Source organism: Amyelois transitella, chromosome 9 (genome assembly GCF_032362555.1).
Source record: "Amyelois transitella isolate CPQ chromosome 9, ilAmyTran1.1, whole genome shotgun sequence".
NCBI classification, from domain to species: Eukaryota; Metazoa; Arthropoda; class Insecta; order Lepidoptera; family Pyralidae; genus Amyelois; species Amyelois transitella.
In genome coordinates, this window is record NC_083512.1 from 1,113,407 (window position 1) to 1,133,851 (window position 20,445).

Below are 20,445 nucleotides of genomic sequence, written 5' to 3' on the forward strand. Positions count from 1 at the left end.
GCAGCGTGGCTGTCGCTAATATAGGTATTTGCTTTATCCACATTGTTCTTTGTTTTTCATTCAACTTACATGTACTTTGGAGACATCGACATTATCTTCTTCATATCGTGTGTGATAAAAATGTTACATTAAAAAAATATATAATTTCATAATTATTTATTCGATTGAAAATAAGAAAACATATTTCATTAAAACGTTAAACATGTATTACAATACTGGAAGTTAAGCTAATGAAATCAGTACTAATTTAATATAATCAAACAATCAGTCTTTTACATCACAGGTCATTTTCTATAACATATCAACAGATAACATTTTGTCCAATAATGTATAAAATCGTATCAAAATTTTACAGTTATGTATAAAAATCAACTAAAACTATTTACTAAAAATGCAATCATTGGCTATAAATACGTGCAAGAACTCTTTGATCTATTCTTCAATATATTTTGCTAGAAAATTATTAACTAAAATTCATAATTCAGTGGTGAGAAACTTCACAATTCTGTATAAATTTCCTAAAAATTAATCAATGCGTGTTGACATCTTTTTGTTTTTACTCACATGACTGCCAGGCGCATTCCAATTTCTTCATATTACTGTCTATTATCTAAAATTTATAACGAGAAACGTAGAGAAATCTCGTGCCACTGTGGCCTTCCCGAGTTCTTCAGATTCCCGAGTTGTTTGCACACAAGTATTTCTAGAAAATCATCTTAAACATGTCAAAACTTCAAAGAAAAGGCGAGAAACTACACAATCTTCTAAAACAATTCAACATTAAAAATTTATAATTAATTAGCGAGAAACTCCGAGAAATCACCTAAAACTCTCTCAAAATTCGACATTGGGCGTTACATTTCGAAAATCTCTTTGGTCTTCCCCTAGGCTCGGCCAAGCCCTCCACATCTAAATTCTTCAGATTCTCATGTTGATCGCATCCTTTCCTCACGAAAGGCAAATCATCCTTCTTGATAACTCCCGCCTGTAAATAGCCGAGGACGTGTGGAACATGCTCTTCAACTATCTTCTTCCGTTCTTCGTATACTTCTTTAGACCTGGAAAGAGATACAAATCATGTTTGGAAGTAACATTAAATGTTTATATTTTTATATATGTATAGTATAGACAAACCCAATCTTGACTTGAATCAAACGAGTTTGAAAAAATTTTGATTTTTGATGAGGGCTTACTGGTTAGGTTCCCCTGAAAGGGTTGCGGAGGTCGGAAGGGAGTTGCTTCGTGTGAAAACCTGACTCACCCAATCCAGGATTCAGGGCTTCTCTCCAGAGTGGTGGTATGCAACCGGAACTAAAGCCAGGAGGATGAAGAAGATACCTTCAAATAATTCTGGAATTAACACGTGACCGATTAAAATTTGTAAAATAAGAAACTTGACTGAAATATCAAGGTCATTTAGAGTTAAAGTTTGCCATCATGATTATTTGGGGAGTGTAGAAGACCACTAAGAACGGACAACAAGCCATTTTGCGGGTACAAAATCATCATGAATCAGTTTCTACATACATATAGTCACGTCTATATCCTTGGTGGGGTAGACAGAGCCAACCGTTTTAAAAAGACTGATAGGCCGCGTTCAGTTAGTTAAGTTAAGGATAGAATTGAGATTCAAATAGTGACAGTTTGCTAGTACATCGCCTAGAAAAATAATCCCAAGTTTATAAGCCAATCCCTATAATAAAGGTCACATTTTTAAATATAATGAATAAAAATTTATGTATATATGTATATATGACCTTTCTTTCTCAAAGTCCCACACGTGTTGCGCCCGTCTCTCCTCCAACTCCCTCTCGTTCTTCCTCCTCCTGGCGTTTTCCTCGATCTGTTTCAGAAGCTCGCTGGAATACTGTTTGCTTTTCTCTCTCTTCTTGCGTTCCTTCTCCCGTTCCTTCTCCTCGTCGGCGGCCATTTTCACTTCAGACTGTGGTGAGAAATTAAAACAAATAATACTTATACAGTCAGTATTATATTATTTATTGTATTTCTCCACTAACTTTGATTATTCTTCTGACTGGAATCTCCTATTATTATTTTTATATTCATATAATCATGTCTTTATGCCTTGTAGGGTAGACAGAGCCAGCAGTCTTCAAAGACCGATAGGCAACAATCAGCTGTTTGGCTTAATGATAGCATTAATATTCAGTGCCGTGTGGTTCCCGGCACCAATACAAAAAAGAATAGGACCACTCCATCTTTCCCATGGAAGTCGTAAAAGGCGAACTTGGGATTCTTTTTTAGGCGATGGGCTAGCAACCTGTCACTATTTGAATCACAATTCCATCATTAAGCCAAATAGCTGAACGTGGCCATTCAGTCTTTCAAGACTGTTGGCTCTGTCTACCCCGCAAGGGATATAGACGTGACCCCATATGTATGTACATATGTATGTTAAGATACAAATAGTGACAGGTTTTTTAAGAACAGTCATTTTTCTCCATTAGTCCTCCGCCAATCTATTCCCATTTTCCATCTAATAACAAATACCTTGGCATCTACAAACAATTTTAAGTTAATCAATTACCAGCTTCCTAAACTCTGCTTCTCTCTTCCTCTGCTCTTCTGCGACTCTCTTCTTGTTCTCCATCTGCGCGGTGAGGGAGGTCTTGGTGTCCACTCGCACTCTCTCCAGCTTCAGCGCGGCGGCGATGTCGTCCTGATGATTCTTCTCCAAAAACTCTTGCTCTTGCAGAAGTTTGATTATGTTCTCGCGGTCTTGACGCTCCGCCTGAAATAGTTATACCATTATTGTTATAGAATAGATTTATTTTTACAAAATTGTATACAAGGTATCACTTTAAGTCATATTGAATAATATCACTTAAATCTAATTATATATTAGATTTATCTTTTAAAAATTGTATACAAATTATCACTTATTGAAGTCACATCACTTAAATCTAATTATAACTACTACCGCTTCCAAAGCGCATGTGTAGAAGAAGCGACGGAACAAACTACACTTCACTTAATGGTCTAGTTGTTGTACATTTTACGTGCACAGAGTTTAAATTAATCTATACTAATATTATAAAGCTGAAGAGTTTGTTTGTTTGTTTGAACGCGCTAATCTCAGGAACTACATTTTCGAATTGAAAAGTTCTTTTTGTGTTGAATAGAACATTTATCGAGGAAGGCTTTAGGCTATATAACATCACGCTGCGACTATTAGGAGCGAAGAAATAATTGAAAATGTAAAAAAAACGGGGGAAATTATTCATCCTTGAGGGTTTCAATGATGCTCAATAAACGTATTCCACGCGGACGAAGACGCGGGCACAACTAGTTAATTAATAAAACATTGAACTGATATGTACCCGTAGACATATTTGTGCCGTGTGGTTCCACCAATACAAAAAAGAATAAGACCACTCCATCTCTTTCCCATGGATGTCACAAAAGGCGACTAAGGGACAGGCTTACAAACATGAGATTCTTCTTTAGGCGATAGGCTAGCAACCTGTCACTATTTGAATCTCAATTCTATCATTAAACCAAACAACTGAACGTGGCCTATCAGCTTTTTGAAGTCAGTTGGCTCTGTCTACCCCGCAAGGGGTATAGACGTGACCGTGTGTATGTATGTACGGTACGTAGTCATATTTACCTCATCAGCCAATATTTTATCCGCGATCCTGGCGTTCAACTCCTCTTTCTGACGCATCTTCTCAGCGCGTGCTGCTACTCTGTAATAACATTCATAAATTCATATAATCACGTCTTTATCCCTTGCGGGGCAGACAGAGCCAACAGTCTTGAAAAGACTGAATGGCCACGTTCAGCTATTTGGCTTAATGATAAAATTGAGATTTAAATAGTGACAGGTTGCTAGCCCGTCGTCGCCTAAAAGAAGAATCACAAGTTTGTGAGCCTAACAATTAGTCGCCTTTTACGACGTCCATGGGAAAGAGATGGAGTGGTCCTATTCTTTTTTGTAATAGTGCCGGGAACCACACGGCACACACCTATAGGATATTATTTATAAATAGTCAACTATACTCTTCACAAGTAATAAAACCCTCACATAGATGAAGATCTGTCCGAAGCTGCCTTCTTCTGCTCCTCGATCTGCTTCTCTTCGATGATCACCATCCGCTTCTGCTTCTCCCGCCACGCGGCACGTGCGGCGGCAGAAGCGAACATTTCAGCGCGAAGCTTCTCCGTTTGTTCGCGTTTGTTTTGCAACTCTCTGGAAGTTAAAATAAATATATATATAGGTATATACAATCAGAATTTTTGTCTTGTTATTACATACATACATATAGTTACGTCTATATTCCTTGCGGGGTAGACAGAGCCAACTGTCCTGAAGACACTGACAGGTCACGTTCAGCTTTTTGGCTTTATGTTAGAATTGAAATTCAAATAGAGATAGGTTGCTAGCCCATCGCCTAAAATAAGAATCCCAAGTTTATAAGCCTATCCTTTAGTCACCCCTTACGACATTCACACATGGACGACGTCCATGGGAAATGAGATGGAGTGGCCCTATTCTTTTTTATAATGGTGCCGGGAACCACACGGCACTTTTCTTGTTACTGATTATCACAAATCACATACATACATTATAATCACGTCTATATCCCTTGCAGGGTCCAAGAGTCTTGAAAAGACTGATGCACTATCAGCTGTTCGGCACGGAATGCACGGAATGGGGCATTTCAAACATCAATCATAATTTGGTTTCACAACATTGGATGATATAGCATAAAGTACTTAAAACTAGTTTACTGACGTTGTTGATAGAGGAAAATCATTCTATGCTCTGGCATAAACTTTGATCCTCATAAGCTGTATTACTCATGATATCATCCAGCATCATTTTCTCAACGGCATTGCTTCACCAGCTGTCTATAGACCAGTTGTTAGTGCCTGAAGTCTTTTCAAGGCCATCTACACAATTCATTAATTCTAGCCTCACTCTCGAATTGGTAGGTAGATACAGTCTTTCCACGATCCCTTCTTCTTCGTCGTTACCTTTTCCCACTTTCTACGCGGGGTCGGCACAGTATGTTAGTTTTTTCCAATTACTTCTGTCAATTGCCATCTCACTGGTCACTCCCTTTCTCCTCATACTATCCTTTACGCCGTCCATCCATCTCTTTTTCGGTCTTCCCCTATTTCATGAACCTTTCACTTCCATATTTAAGGCTCTTTTAGTAACATGCCCTTCCTCTCTTCTCATGATGTGTCCGTACCAAACCAGTTTATAACCATTCATCTTGTCACTCCACACATCCATCGTAACATTCGCATCTCACTTGCATGCAGTTTCCTTTCATCCGTCGCTTTCGTTGCCCAACACTCTGCTCCATACAGCATAACCGGCCCTGCATACTTATATTTCATTTCATCTACATTAATAAGTCTTCATGCAAGCTTGTCAGTTGCATGTATCTAGACCTCATCCTGTACTAGGATTGCTCTGATCTGATCAGGAAAGTTACTAACCTTTGATCCTCATCAGCTATAGTCCTCATGATGTCATCCAGCATCGTCTTCTCAATGAGGGAGTCCTCATACTGGCACTGCTTCGCCAGCTGTCTATTGACCAGTTGTTGCTTCAAGTCTTTGCAGTACTGAGCAGTGCGAGCTATCTTCTGGGCTTCTTCTGCCTCTCTGGCACCTGTGTCGTTGGTGGCTTGGAGGAGAACGCTGTTGGCGTAGCGTTCTTCTGCCTGGAAGAAGTATAGAAAAACACCATAATGAAGAATGAGCTGAAGGTTCATTCTACAGTTATGCTTAAGGTTGTTTCATGGTTGGATATATGTAAATAAGCCATGACAATTATAAAGTGCGTTGTATGCACTTAAGAATAGGACTACTAAATATCTTTTCTATATATGTTGTAAAAGGCGACTAAGAGCAAAGCTGATAATTTCAATTCAATCATTTAACCCTACTGAATGTGGCGTTTCAGTCTTTTCATGACTGTAGGCTTTGTCTATGCTGTAGAGGACACATAATTACATAATTATGAATCAATAACATAAGATTAATGATGTATTGTTAGGTTTTTACTAGGTTTCATGATCAGAAAATAACTTTTCTAGGGTAATGTAGCGGAATGGTTCCACTCCGCTACATTCCCCCTAGAGAAGGCTTCTGGTGTTCGCCAGAAGATGAATAGTGGACTTACCTTGTTTCTCATGTGAGCCATCCTTGAAAGCATTATGATAGAAAAAGAAAAATATATGTTCTTTAATGTTTATTATATTTGACACAAAATTAATGTAGCTACCATATGCATTAGTGTAATGTGATATGATAAGATGATAAGGGAAAATTTATAATTATGACAATCCGTGATCTTCGAAATTACCCACAATAATGAAAGATACATTTTAAATTGAATTTGAATTGAAACTTCATAGATTAATGACTATCTATACTAGTTTTACAATACTAGTTTAACACAGTGTTGGTTTAGCTATAGCCACGAGACGCAGCAAGTAGGCTTCAGGGGATAGCGAACTACTAAACTTGATGAGCACTGAAGTAGACCAAAGGGCATGGTCTGTGGCTAAAAAAGGTGCGGTGAAGAGGGGTGCATTATTTCTATTTTATTCTTACCTTTTCCTGTTGCCTCCTATACTCATTATGGAGAATCTGCTGCTTCAAATCCCTACAAACGTATCCTGCTCGCAGCTTCCTGTTCAGTTCACGCAGCCCCGGATCTGTTTCCCAGAGGTAATGCCTCCGGAGCAACTTGCAAGCCTCCTCACGTTCCACCTTGGCTATTTCGATTCCCAGTTGAGTCTCCTTTTTGGCGCGAGCATTGACAATCGCTGCGTGGTCTGTTCTCTGTAAAAAAAAATAATCATGTTTAGTAGGTACAGAATTGAAAGTTTTTTTCATATCAATAAGACAGATAGAAGCTGAAATTGAAGAAAATTAACAAAGCTTCAAAAGACTTGGGTTCTTTTTTTACGAAAGATTTGAGTGTGTTTGACCACAATCTTTATCGAGGAAGAGAGACGCAGGGAGGGAATTCCAAATACCTTAGAAAAATTAAACTTTTGAGCTACTTTGAACTATGTACTGAATTATCTGTAAAGAGATACTTAAACCTACCTCCTGGAAATCTTTCTCCATCTCAGCTTCCCGCTTGATTAGAGCGAGACAACGGCCCATCCTACCGTCCTCCATCCGGCTGTTCAGCCACTGCATGTCCATAGTTCGCTGTATAAACTCCAATTCCTGGCGGCGGGCGGTAGCAACCGCATTCCGTTGCAATTCCGTTTTTGGCTCCTAAAATTAATTTAGTTTAGTTTACGTTGATCGTTAGTGTACCATAATCATGGTAGGAAACTCCGCACAGATGAGAAGAACAGCTGTAAACTGCATTTCATAATAAAATTACTAAGTAAATAAAACCAACTAACCATGTTCTGCTTCTGTAGGCTGATAGATAGGCAAATAAGGCTCTCTAAAATATTAATATAATAGAATAATAGAATAATAGATGTTATTCAACTTTCATGTACACAAACAAATCAGAAAGAAAGCAAGACAACAAATTACAAAAACAAACGAAACTACGATTTCAAAACTAGTTTGTCACTTTGACTTGACCGACTTGACAGTGACAGTACACTTGATAAGACTTGACATCACCTAGGGTTGCACTTACAAAGCGGTCAATCTAAACAAAAACAGTTAAATTTTTTGGAAAGGTAACTACTAGTGGCGTTATCTATGTACCAATTGCATGAAAAAGTACAAGAGAAATATGCTTTACCTTTTGTAATACCTCGCCATCTATTATAATAAATTTGAAACAACTCACAAAAAGCTGCCATCTATCGAAAAAATAGATAACTACGGTCTTTCATGTCACCTGTGAGCGCTAGTGTGTGATCAAGTTCTTCACTCGCCGAAGTTCGGCACGGCAGTAACACGCATTTGGATTTTGACGTGTGACAGCTTCTCAGAACAGCTGCGGCCAAATTCGGTTGCAGATTGGTGGTGTATAGAAATAAAGACAGTGGGTTATGAAAAAGTGATAGAAATGGCAGAAAGTAAAGGTGCGTTAATCGCGAAATCAGTGCAAAAACATGCCGGACGAGCAAAGGAAAAGGTATTTATCACTTATTTTCTTTACGCGGTTTTGATGATGGTTTTCAAGACTTTGGCTGCTAGTACATTGGCGTGAAAGTTGGTATTTGAAGGGATCGGCTCGGATCGGGTTTCGCGGCACGGCCTTTAGCCGGTTTCTGTGAGAATTAAGTTTCACCTGTTGCTCGACATGAGGAATTTGTGACATCGGTGCTGTTCCACAAATTATGTTTACATCACGTTATTATACCAATTTAATATTCATAATACCTGCCAGTCTGAGCATGCGGGTATGTTATCATTTTCCAGGGTATTGCTGATGCCTATTTTTAGTCTGTGCCAGATGAGTTAATTTTGGATTGAAGTGTCAACCTGATTTTTTAATTCACCCAATTATAAATTCTAATTCCAATATTATTTTAACTAAATTGTTGACTGAAATACCAGATATAATACGAGACATTTCAAGGGAAGTGATGTGATTTAAAAATAACACAGTCACTAGCGACTGAGACACTGCTTGTGCTAGTTTTGCAGAAATAATGTGGTTATTTCAACTGGTCTATTTTTATTGACACTTTGTGTGAAGCCACTTCTTTACTGCATAATAATGGAAGCTTGTAAAAAATATCTTTAGCTGTTGTCTATCTGGTTTTCTCATACAAAATATAATAGTGTTTTTTTCAAACACCAGTTTACACTTTTCTTAAGTAAGCCCAATGTATTTACAAACAATTGATTAATGAATTTTTGTAATAACTTAATAATATATAGGAATATGTTTACAAACTTGGGATTTTTTTTAGGCGATGGGTTTGCAACCTGTCACTATAAAAAGCCAAATAGCTGAACATGGCCATTCAGTCTTTTCAAGATTATTGGCTCTGTCTTCCCCCCAAGGGATATAGACGTAACCATATGTATGTATGTACTTAATAATGCCTACTTAAAACAATTAAAGAATATTCAGTATAATGTTAAACTCGGTTCAATAATTTGTTTCTAAAGTTATCACTACCATGTAGTGCTCTTCATTTGAAAAAAGATAAGGTGTGTTTTTATTGTGTGCTGGTGTTAAAAACCCATTGATGGTATTTATTTGAATCAAATTGGTTTTATTGATGCCTTCAGTTACTAAGTACTAGAAAAAGTTTGACTACAGTTTCAAGAACTAATAAGGACCTAGTTCATTTAGCAATGTTTTATATCAGTTATCAAACAGCAAACATAATTTCTTGCAGTAATTTTATAAAAATAGAAAGCTACACTTTCTGAACCTAATTATAAAGTAGGCATAATATCATGTTTTGAGCCCCCTCATTGCCACATAAATTGAGATCTGATCTTTTCAAAATACCCAATCACCTAGTTATAAATACTTTGTATTTAATTTGATGTAGTCTCTGCCTTCCCCTCCGGGAAAGGGGAGTGATTTTATTTATGTATGTATTTAAAAGTTAATTGTTTTATCAAAACAAACATGAAGAACCCATTGCATCAAAGAGACATGTAACAGTCTATTTGGTGCACTGGGCTATTGACCCAATCTGGCATCTTTCCCAGCTTGGGAGAATGCTATATTTACCAGTAACAGCCGAGAAAATGGTACAAGCAGATGTAGAAAGATAACTTGATTTTTCTTAGAATAAAATAAGCATGTAACTAAACTAGTTTTGTTTAGAGAATGTCATTGGTGGAAGGTGACTAAGTAAAAATAATGTGATGCATGGGTTCAGATCCTACAGCGACCATGTCCCAATGACTCTGTTCTAAGTTACGTATTATGCCCTATTAAAAACATCGTAAGGTAACCTGTAGTTTCAAGGAAACCTGACCTAGGTCGTCATTCTTAATACATAAAATCACGACTCTTTCCCAGAGGGGTAGGCAGTGATTACATCTTTACACTTGTCACGATCCCTACATAGGTACTTCTTTCGAATCATACACTTTCAACCTCGGTGCGCGAATTCCAGAAAATCAGTGACCACTGAAATAAATCTAGGTAGGGTTGTGAGCCCTTGTCTCACTACAGAACTAAGGATGCAACCGTAAACACGCTCACATGATCCAAAAGAAGTTTCCAAACACCCACCCTGCCTCTGTAGCATCGCACGCGCAACGCAGTTTTTATCGCGCGAAAAATTATCGCTGTCTCGCTTTTTTTGCGTCGGTCCTCAAAGCGAAACAGCAGAGGGTGCAACTAGCGACTCACAAAGATGAGATAATGATGAATTGTTTTTCTACGAAGTGACAAAGCGGATTTAAAAAATTGATTTTATTAGTGTTATTCTCCAGTTCTTGCCACCAATGCTTGTTATCAGTTAAGTAGGTATGAAAACAGGTAGAAGTAAGCAGTAAAATGTCGTGAACTGTAAATAATGATAGTGTATATAATAGAACAGAAAATAATATGCAGATGTACCGTAACGTAGTTAAATATGCACATTTGTTTGCATTGCCGCTTGTACAGTCAGCAAGAAAAGTGTACACGTTACGGTTGGGATAATATCAATACAATATTACGTAACTTATCACACGTAAACTTATGTTTTCGGATTAACTACTTTCTCAGCAGATTACACTTTTAAGGCACTTTAGAATTTCCCTTATGCTGAGACAAACATTTCTCAAGCTCAATTATTTTATTTTTTTATTTTATCTTTATTAGGGAAACAAACAGTTACATGGTTGCCTATTAATCAAGCTCATAATCCACTATGGTTCCACCTTTTAACAAGGTTACCATCTAAATATTGGTAGAAGATTAATATAAGTCAGTCATTGATATTAATCAGCTACTGAGAATTCTCCAATTTAAGTTTCTCCAAGTTTTGGGTCCGATAAGAACCGAACTCCGAAACACACACAAATTAACGAGTCTAAAACAAAATGTCCTTCAAACCATGTTAAAGTACATACGCCTGGGAATCTTAACTAGGATTGTGTCGTCGACTGTACATATTCTGACCGCGAATCGTCCATCACGCTCGCGTTACCAGCTCGTTTGTTTTTATTAGCAGTTATTAGACCTTTGGACACCTTGGCTCGGATGGAACCAGGTCAACGGGGAAGGCTTGTGATCCGTACAGAGTTAAAATCAGTCAATGTAAAAAGACACTGACAATAAATAAATGGCACTATAGAAAAGACCTTTTCGCTAAAGGTCTGTTCCAGTTAAATGACATGAAATAAAGTCAAGAGTAAAGGACAATTTAGCTGCATGATCAGAGTTGCATTACAGTACAGTGACAGTAAAAAAAGATTTTTCATAGCCTCATTTGTAATGATGTATTCCCGATTGCACTCCAAGCAAGAAGCTCTCGTTTCTCGATTATTTCGACCGTAATGTCCTCACCTATCTTGAAGATGGACCACCAATATGTCTACCTGTAGCGTTTATATTTTTTTTTACGGAATTGGTATTTTGACTCGGATTTTTTCCATTCAGGTGTATAAAACTTTGACGATTTAACCCAAAAAGTTTGAAAAGTTTGAATTGGAATCGAAGCAGTAGAACATGATCTATATCGAGATGTAGCATACTTTTTTAAAATAAACCTAATTTTATTTCAAATCCCCAAAAGGAATTGAAATTCTAATCACGTGTCCACAAATATACGCCAAAAAAAATCGCTGAATGGCGTCGCCAAAAAATATCATCAGAAACACAATACCCATGAAATTGGCGGTCACGTGACCTAACAGTACCCAATAAACGAAGAAAGTGTTGACCACACGGCATTCTTAATAAAATCCAGTCGATAACCACTCATTGACCTGCAGTGACCTCTTAACCGGTTTACTTACCTTGTCCTAGTGCTAGCTTCAAGATTTCAATTATTTGATTGTCATGGCCGTGAGATTAGAAACTAACACTAGGGTGCACAGGTTAAATCCCGACTTGAAAAGACAAGAGATGAAATATACGAGCCAAAGGACTTAAAATTGGCGATACTAAAACAAGATTAGGTTAACGAGAGAAAAGTCAGTAAGCAAACCCCGAATCACGGAGATATATTAGTAATAGAGATACCAATGTAGAAAGTCTTGGCATAGATCAGAATAATATTTTTCTTTATAAGGAAAATGTCCTAAATGAATTAGACCAACCTATACAAATCAACCAATTAACATAACCAATCTGTATGGAAAAATATTTCTTATTATGTGCGCTTCCTTTTTTATGGGATTTACCTTTATATTTTGGTTGGAAGAAATTCCATTTGGGATAAGACCGCCATTGTACATGTTCTTCTTAATCCAATAATTATATTTCTTTTTATATGAAATTAGGAGTTTACAAACAAACAAACAAACAAGGACGAAACATGAAAGTGGCTGTTTTTCCAATACTTAAAAGCTTGGTAAAATATCAAGAAGTCTTTAACATTCAACTCGTATTTTTTTTGTTAAATTCAACTTTCACCTCCATACGGACGTCGAAAATATTAACGCGTAGATGTTAAGTCTTTTATGTTTTGAATGTATATGTATTAAACTAAACTTTAGCTAACAGCCTTTATTTTGATCTCTTCAATAGTAGATACCAGTATATTTTAAATTTTATCGATAAAGAGTTTCTAAACCTGTCCACTTTCATACATACATACATACATAAACTCACGCCACTTTCCCGGAGGGGTAGGCAGAGACTACCTCTTTCCACTTGCCACGATCCCTGCATACTTCCTTTGCTTCATCCACATTCATAACTCTCTTCATGCAAGCTCGGCGGTTTCGGGCACTTTCAGTTCTGTTAAATTGCAGTAGGACATCAAGACGATCTTTTAGAGACGCTTTTATTTCTTAAAATAAAACAAAATTGTTTCTACAAGACCCGATATTTATCAACGTGTCCGATGTCAGCAAACACAGCGTCACAAATGGACCTATTTCAAAATCTTGCGAAAGAAATTTAGGTAAAATAAATAAACTAACCTTCCAGTAACAGAACTTTGATTCGATGTTCCTTTTAACTGAGAAGAAACATTGGTTCAGGAAGTTCCTAATCACGATATCTTGGAATTTAAACGACTATCATCAGTGCGCAACGCAAATCTCTTCCTATTCCAATAACTCCACCATTATCACATAGTATCTTTGCTTTCCCATCATTTCTTGCTGTGTTATCATAAAGTCTAGAGTCCAGGATAAAATCATCCGAGTACACGACAATAGTAACTACAGACAGTTGTAACTGTGCAGTCGTCATGGGAACGCCTATGAATGACACAGCGACGCCCATGCTTCATGGTGGTATTGTCTGCAAACCACATGCATGTTAAATCAAGTTTCACAATATTTAAATGCCCAAGGCTTCCGAATTTTCTCAGCAGTTTTTTTTGTCAAAGCAACCACTTTTAAACAGACAGGTCATCTTCAAAGGAAACATTTTAAGTTGATCTTAAACTTATCGAAGGCAATTATGTCCTTAAGACCAAACAAGATCGATACTGACCATAATTATACGTTTAATAAGTTCTGCTATATTAAGCATTAATTGGCTATTTCTAAATATAGCAGGATGTTAATTACTCATGAAAGTACATTCAATCACACCGATTTTAACCGCAAACAACTTCCGATGTTGGGAAAGGTCCCAAACAGGTCGAAAGTGGCCATTCAGTATCATCGCACTATTTGTAATGCAAATCTACACCTACAACCGGCAGTGTATGGTCATTTTTAGCTTTGTCAAGATGAGAAACTTTCTACGTCCCCGATGCTCCGACGAGACGCGACTGACAATGGTCAAACAAATACTTCACATATGTTAATTGCGAACTGTTTAGATTGTATTTTGTATTGCGCTGACGTTTCTAATCTGTGTCCTTTTGTTTGCTCGACTTCAGCGACCTAGTGCCGTCCGTCTTGTCGTTTTTGTAGCGAAGCAGCAACATTTATTTCTTCTCAACTATAAATCAAGGTCAAACAATACGTCTACGTAACATTACGAACGTTGCACGTTATGTATGTTTCCTAAAGAACAGGTGTTCAAGACAATAATGATTGTCTGTTTGTCTGGCCTACTTTATTTCCATCAACCGTGAATCATTCGATATCTTCATACTCATCTCCATAAATCTTTTCTGTACAAACGTTTCGTTCCCGGGAACTAAACTAATGAAGCGGTTTCCAATGAATAATATAGTTATAAATGTAACAGATTCAAATGAATTCCTTACTCACTTTTATCTAAAAGATTAAAATCTCTATAGAATAGTCTAGCTCTCTCTTCACAAAGTTTCACTTGACGCAGATATCGTTGATAATAAAAAAAAATTAAATCTATTTACGCACAATAAAGGCTTTCGACCGATGACATCATTTGTTGGAATCGCAGATTTTTATATCTGACATAAAAGTTTTACTCTTGTGGGTGTTGTCCTTGCCTGAGTGCACCCACATCTAAGCTTCTCTTTTATCCCACGCTACACCTACTGCGATTATGGAATAGGCACTTTCATTTAATCAGATTGCTTAACACAGTCAAATGGAGACAAATCATGTGAACCAACCATACGCATACAATTAAAAATTTCGACTTTGAGATCAGCTCGAGAAAGTGGAGTGTCTGGATTTATTATGTGTTTTTCTTTTTTTTTACTGCCGCCGGTGCGTTTAAACTATGCGTCTCACCATCAATCAGTGTTATCTTAAATTTGGCAAGGTTATCTCATGGAGTACTTAAATGTATTGTTGTATGTACGTTCTTCATGTTGGCCTTCATTCTTTTCTTTAACATTTTTTTTCACGTTATGTACTTTGATAAACTACGTAGCTAAAAAATACACATTTATCATTATTGTTTTTGTTCATTTCATTACCTGCTTCCTTTACACTTGCCAAAATGGTTTAGCTATTATAAAGCAGGTCATTGTGTGGTCTGTGTCATGTTATAATGTAGAACTGTCACGCGTTGCCCTAGATTCTTATTGCCAATCCCTACGACTTAACTGAGGTTAACCTAGTAAACAGTGTAGCGGGAGCGATGATTCAGCTCGACCGCCACCAAGGGGAAGATCTTCCGCCTTCTTTAGTGGCGGTTGAGCCGAATCATCGCTCCCGCTACAACAGTAAAATATATCATAAACATTCAAACTCAAATGATTTTTAATTATGTTTAGTTCCTTGGGTCAATTTGAATTAAATCAACTCATGATTGTCTCTTTTATGTGACAATGCAATATTTCAGTATAAGTACCAACTCAGAAATGCGTAATAATGATTGCGTATGCCGAAACATATCAAAACAGTGCCAAATCATTCATAACTAATTTCTTGCTGTCATTGAAAATTTGAAAGTGACGGTATCATATTGGTTCACAATATTAAAGCAAAGGCCATTAAAGTTACATGAACTAATTGAAATTCAATACCGCGATCGCTATTTGCTTTTTTATTAGCGCCATCATCACATGATAGCTTCAAAAGTGAAAAAAGCGACGTTCACACGACTGCTCGGTCTCGTGCTAAATTCCAAACGTCTGCCGTTGGTTCAAGACCACGCACTTTCATACTTGTACTTTCTCATTTGGTCACATTGCATCTCGAAGCGTTTCCTTGCTTACGGACGCAGTATCTTGTGGTTCTGGCCGAATGCTTTTAACGATTTCATTGATCACGTCACTACGACGTGTTACCTTTCATTCCAGTTGCAAAGGGTCTTTGACTTGTTTATGTTCGGTCTAATTGAGGTTATTTTAGGAAATAAACAACACATTCATGGACACAAGTGAACCATTGAGATCACTTTATTTACATTTTGACACAAAAAGGGCTTCAATAGCGCCATTCATTGAAGGGCACATCAATTAACTTTACCGAATAACATAAAATTTTTTGTCAACAGTAGATATAAACTCAAGATCATTTTTTTTTGTGTGTTAAACATATTTTTTTTCTTTTTACAGGTATGTCAAGGCCAGGATTTTCCGTGAATAGTGAATATTAGCGTAAATTAAGCTGGTAAGTTTACTCAATTGACGTAAGTTCATCTGTGTATTTTTCCTTGTCTTTTTATCTGATAAGATATACCGTGACACTTCAATGATGAGGTGCTTGTAGGTGCAAGGTTGTACATCCAATACTTCTTAAAGTTTTGATATTTCTTTTTAATTTTAATAATAGTACACCGGCAGACAATGCTCTCTATTGTTTTTTGCTAAAATTAGTTTGATTTTGTATTCTACAAGTGAAGGTTTGAGTTTTGTGATGAAAACCCGAGAAAAAAAGCATTTTAACTTGGAATGTTACAATTACTACGCCTTATAAAAGTTAATTTGCAAATGACTATAATGAGATTTCATATTGTTCAATGCAATGACTTAATAACATCCTTATTTATCAAATTATTATTTACCTCGTTTATACTTTTTCTTTTGTCTTTTATTAAATTTTTGGTTATTTTCTCTTTTCAAATACATTCTCCAAATACTTGCGTTATCATTGCAATATTCGTTCATGAGTGATTATTATCAGTTGCATATTGAAAAGTACAAAGAGTCCATGACTGTACTGTCGCTTTTATTCCTGTCAGATTGTGGTCTGTATTCAGTCAAAATGCACAATAAACAATGTAATTCGATATCACTGATAAACTTTATCAGCTTATTGTCAATATGACCTAGTCACATGCTCAGTATTTTTACTATTTTTGCATATAGCTTTGTTCTTTTTTTACTGTTTCATCGTATGATTCAAAATGTAACAGAAAAGGATACCTTTATTATGGACAATTGTTTTTGCTTAATCTGAAACTGGCGAAAACTTATAGTCGAACATCATTAAACTTAATCACACTGGTTGTAATCTCTTATGGAATTTTAGGAACACTTACCTTAACATATCTCCATCCTATTTACCGTTCATGGCTATCGCATATACTTAAATAACTTTGTTTCGTTCCTATCTTATCGACCATAACTCATTTCGTAACTATTTACGTTTTATTATATGCATCCCTGTTACTAACTGAGACAAAGAATTGCACGTCAATTTTGAATACACATTCATGTCTAACACTATAATATGTGCTATTTTATTGTAATGAAAATTACAAGAAATATATTTCATGACTCGTAAAGATTAAAGCAAGTTAAATCCTATCCTTAAAATCTTCATAGAATATGTATAGGCAATAATACACTTGAAATTTTTTTTTTCTTATCTCTTAAGATTTATATTCGATCAACATAACGTCGATATATCTATCAGTGATTGCTCCTAAAGCTCAGAATTCGGGATTCGCTAGAACACCCTTATTATCATTAGGCCCCAACAAATCACTGGTATTTAAGTTGCACTTGTGTTTCATTTGATCATACCACACGTACCGCCGGATCTCCTTCCGTCTTAATTTTTCACTTCTCACTCTTTCCTTCCATTTCAATCGATTCTGCCTTAATTATGTTGTTATTGTTACATTAATCTGTTGTGTGTTTAACGTCCGCTTCTTTGTTTCGATCGAGCCTACCACAGGATATAATTATACGTTTCCAACATCACAACGGTAATTCGCGTTTCCTAAAATTTGATTGAAATTTTGATTACATGCATTACTTTGCGGATATGACATGAGAACAGAATTTCGCAATTTAAAAATCATACATAGGTTTATTGTTAATTTTATTTGCTAACTAGGCTTGCTTGGTTTCACTTTGTTGAAATGAACAGTATGTTTAAATTTAGTTAAAAAATCTTGTAAAAAAAAATATTATTTAAGCTTTAAATCCTAATTTAAATATAAGTTTGCTAATATTAGAGGTGTTTATTATAATTCCGAGTTTACTGCAAACAAAACATGTTACTGTTTTTGGATAGGGTCCAAAAGACGGGTCGATTAGTCAGGGACCAGGTGAACGGCCTGGCCCACGCAATGTGCAAAAACCACCATTTAACAAATATGGCCTGGCCTTTGGTTATTATGCCCATTATTTTAAAACCGCTCAAGATCAAGGCAAGCTGTGGGCAGAAACCGTAGTCATGTTCACGCATTAAATCTTAAGAATTGATAACTTTCTAGTAATTTTCTGTGGTCTAACAGAATTAACTTTAACAGGAACATAATAGAGTGCAACCTTGGAACAGACAAACTATATAATCTCAATAAACAAGATCTCAAGGAGAATACTTTTCGTTGCGAAATGTTGCGTACAAAATGCTCGTCAATTCCTAATAGAGATATCACGATGGAGTCGCTAAAATGGACATTGCCATTTAGATAGTGCCCGCTAACGCCTTACGAAACATGCCACTGAAGCACGCCTGTTTTTCATACTTTGTGACTACGGAGTTGTTGCTAGTCTGGTCCAGTTTTCACATTGTGAAATGGGCTTGACCATAGCACTCCTTGTTTTTAAATGAATAAGATATGTGCTGCAAAGTGTAACGATCAAGAAGAACATATAATCAAATTGATAAATTGAAATGCATTTTCAGATTTCTCATTATTTATTTAGGTACTCTTTTCATATCATCCAAAAACCTAATTGTTCATTAATAGCGAGTCAGAAAATAACGCTCCAGTGCATTCGGACATGTAGAGCGGATGGATGACGAAATGTTGGAAAACGCAGGAAAGACATTTCGTGGTACGCATTCGTTTTTGTGCGTCGAAGTAAAATCTAGGTCTGCGGTAGATCGTGGATTGGAGTGAATTGAATTGTCGCCCTTTCAAAATATCACATTAAAGGGCATTTGAAATGGTTCAATTATTAATGTTCGTGAATGAAATGTTTATGGTCTTCGGACTGTCGCATGTATGATATTGTACCTTCCCTGTCACAAGTGGCATTAATTTCTACAGCGTCATACCGTGGAAAATTGTAAATGGCCACTTGGGGTGTAGTATAAGCATTATTCGCAAGAGATGAATGTTTGCGGAAATTTGAGATTAGATATCGGAAATAGTAAATCAAGAAATATGCAATTAGAACTGCGGCTGTCATAATATTCGTTTTTAGCACAAGTTTTCATTGAAAATATAATAAAACGTCAGAACTTCCGAACGCAACAGTATATCTTTCAATTTTATCATCGCCATTTCCGTCCAATGTATTAATGAATCTGCTTTTAGAATTACTGAAAAGTTATTGATTTTTATTTAAAATAAAAGACCTTGAAATACAAATATTTAGAAATATAAAAGAAAATGTCAGTTCTAATAAAAATAAAAACATGCATGCGATCCACCTATAAATAGTAATGAACTGAAGTTCAAGTGGCATATCCATTCCACGAACCACACGCAACGTTCTGCTAATGGGTTTATCTAAATTTATACACCAACCCATTCGCAAGGTCCTATTAACCTTGCAGGCTAGGAGTCTGATTTATCACAATAGGCCTATAATATCGGTCATCAGTCATCCGGAAGCATGCCAGTGACGTATTGAGTTCATCGTCAACCGAAAATTACGTAAGGACCGGCGCAGACGCAACTTATATCGGTCTCGGCTTCCCCTCCACCAGCTATCTCCCATTTATGTTTCAGAAGAAAATAGACTGTATGCTGTTGGAGCTAGATTGAAAGTAGTGTCGCAGCGTGGAACGTCATAGGACCTTTTTGACGTGATGGGAAACATGGACGGTAGCCAGGCCGGGATGTGACTATTCCCGTCTGTTAGACTGGGTACCGCGACCCAATGAATCGCGAACTTCTTTTTGGCACGTGTCATTCATTTCAGGCGCCGCATTACTGTCTACGATTTGACTTTAAACTTTTGCTCTCTCAGGACGAGATTCCTGCATAAAATCGACCATTAATATAAACATCTAAAAATAAATTCCACCATAAACTTCCAGTACCAAAAATCTTGTGATGTTTATTTACATTATGTACCAGTATATAATAAATGTTGTCCAATATATGGTCATTTACTGTCATTTATGATATCTTGGTAGCTGTAATTGCCATCGTGATTGGCAATGCGTCATTAGGAGAAAAATTTTGGAATCGATGTCTCCATAATCACGATTTACTATTTAAATCCTTTTGGGTTCATACATTTATAATGCTTTGTTTTTCTAATTCAACAATTGTCAATATAAATTTCTAAGTATAGTTATCATTTTATATTGTACTACATCTCAATAGTATTTGATCAGCAATGCTTCTCATATTTAAGTCCTGCATTAAGTGACCATATCGAGCCCTTTCTTTCTTATGTCTCGAAAGCCATTAAAGGGCCTTGGTCCCCATCTCACCCAAGATAAACAAGTTTATTGATATCATGGGTTCCAACAAAAAGTACATTGGAACCAGTCTATGCTCCAAGTCAATACGGCCCCCTGTTCTAACCAAACAAGTTTCGTTGCATACCATTTATGTGCGTACGTATTTAATGCGTTTTCCAATGCATT

General features: G+C 36.5%; 2 protein-coding genes across 3 annotated transcripts in view; one reads left to right on the top strand and one right to left on the bottom strand.

The window, feature by feature from the left end:
- Nucleotides 1-222: 222 nt before the first annotated feature.
- Nucleotides 223-7,529, bottom strand: LOC106130267 (meiosis-specific nuclear structural protein 1). The gene is made up of 9 exons (XM_013329076.2): nt 7,407-7,529; nt 7,096-7,272; nt 6,595-6,825; nt 5,473-5,699; nt 4,046-4,210; nt 3,629-3,707; nt 2,546-2,749; nt 1,758-1,942; nt 223-1,058 (listed from the first exon to the last, which is right to left on the bottom strand). Exons 1-9 carry the CDS (start codon nt 7,407-7,409, stop codon nt 824-826), a joined length of 1,506 nt encoding a protein of 501 aa, XP_013184530.2. The 5' UTR covers nt 7,410-7,529; the 3' UTR covers nt 223-823.
- Nucleotides 7,530-7,886: 357 nt separating this feature from the next.
- The window catches only part of LOC106130274 (myc box-dependent-interacting protein 1), a 47,556-nt gene continuing 34,997 nt past the window's right edge, over nt 7,887-20,445 (top strand). For both annotated transcript variants that reach the window (XM_060945771.1, XM_060945772.1), the window contains exon 1: nt 7,887-8,101. In XM_060945771.1, the coding sequence (XP_060801754.1) occupies nt 8,033-8,101 (69 nt within the window). In that variant the 5' untranslated portion in view covers nt 7,887-8,032. The remainder of the gene's footprint in view (nt 8,102-20,445) is intronic.

Excerpts from the sequence above, each read along its gene's own strand:
- LOC106130267 (XM_013329076.2), bottom strand. Across the intron at positions 5,700-6,594 it reads ATAGGAGGCAACAGGAAAAG|GCAGAAGAACGCTACGCCAA; the intron begins GTAAGAATAAAA and ends TACTTCTTCCAG. Across the intron at positions 3,708-4,045 it reads TCGGACAGATCTTCATCTAT|AGTAGCAGCACGCGCTGAGA; the intron begins GTGAGGGTTTTA and ends ATGTTATTACAG.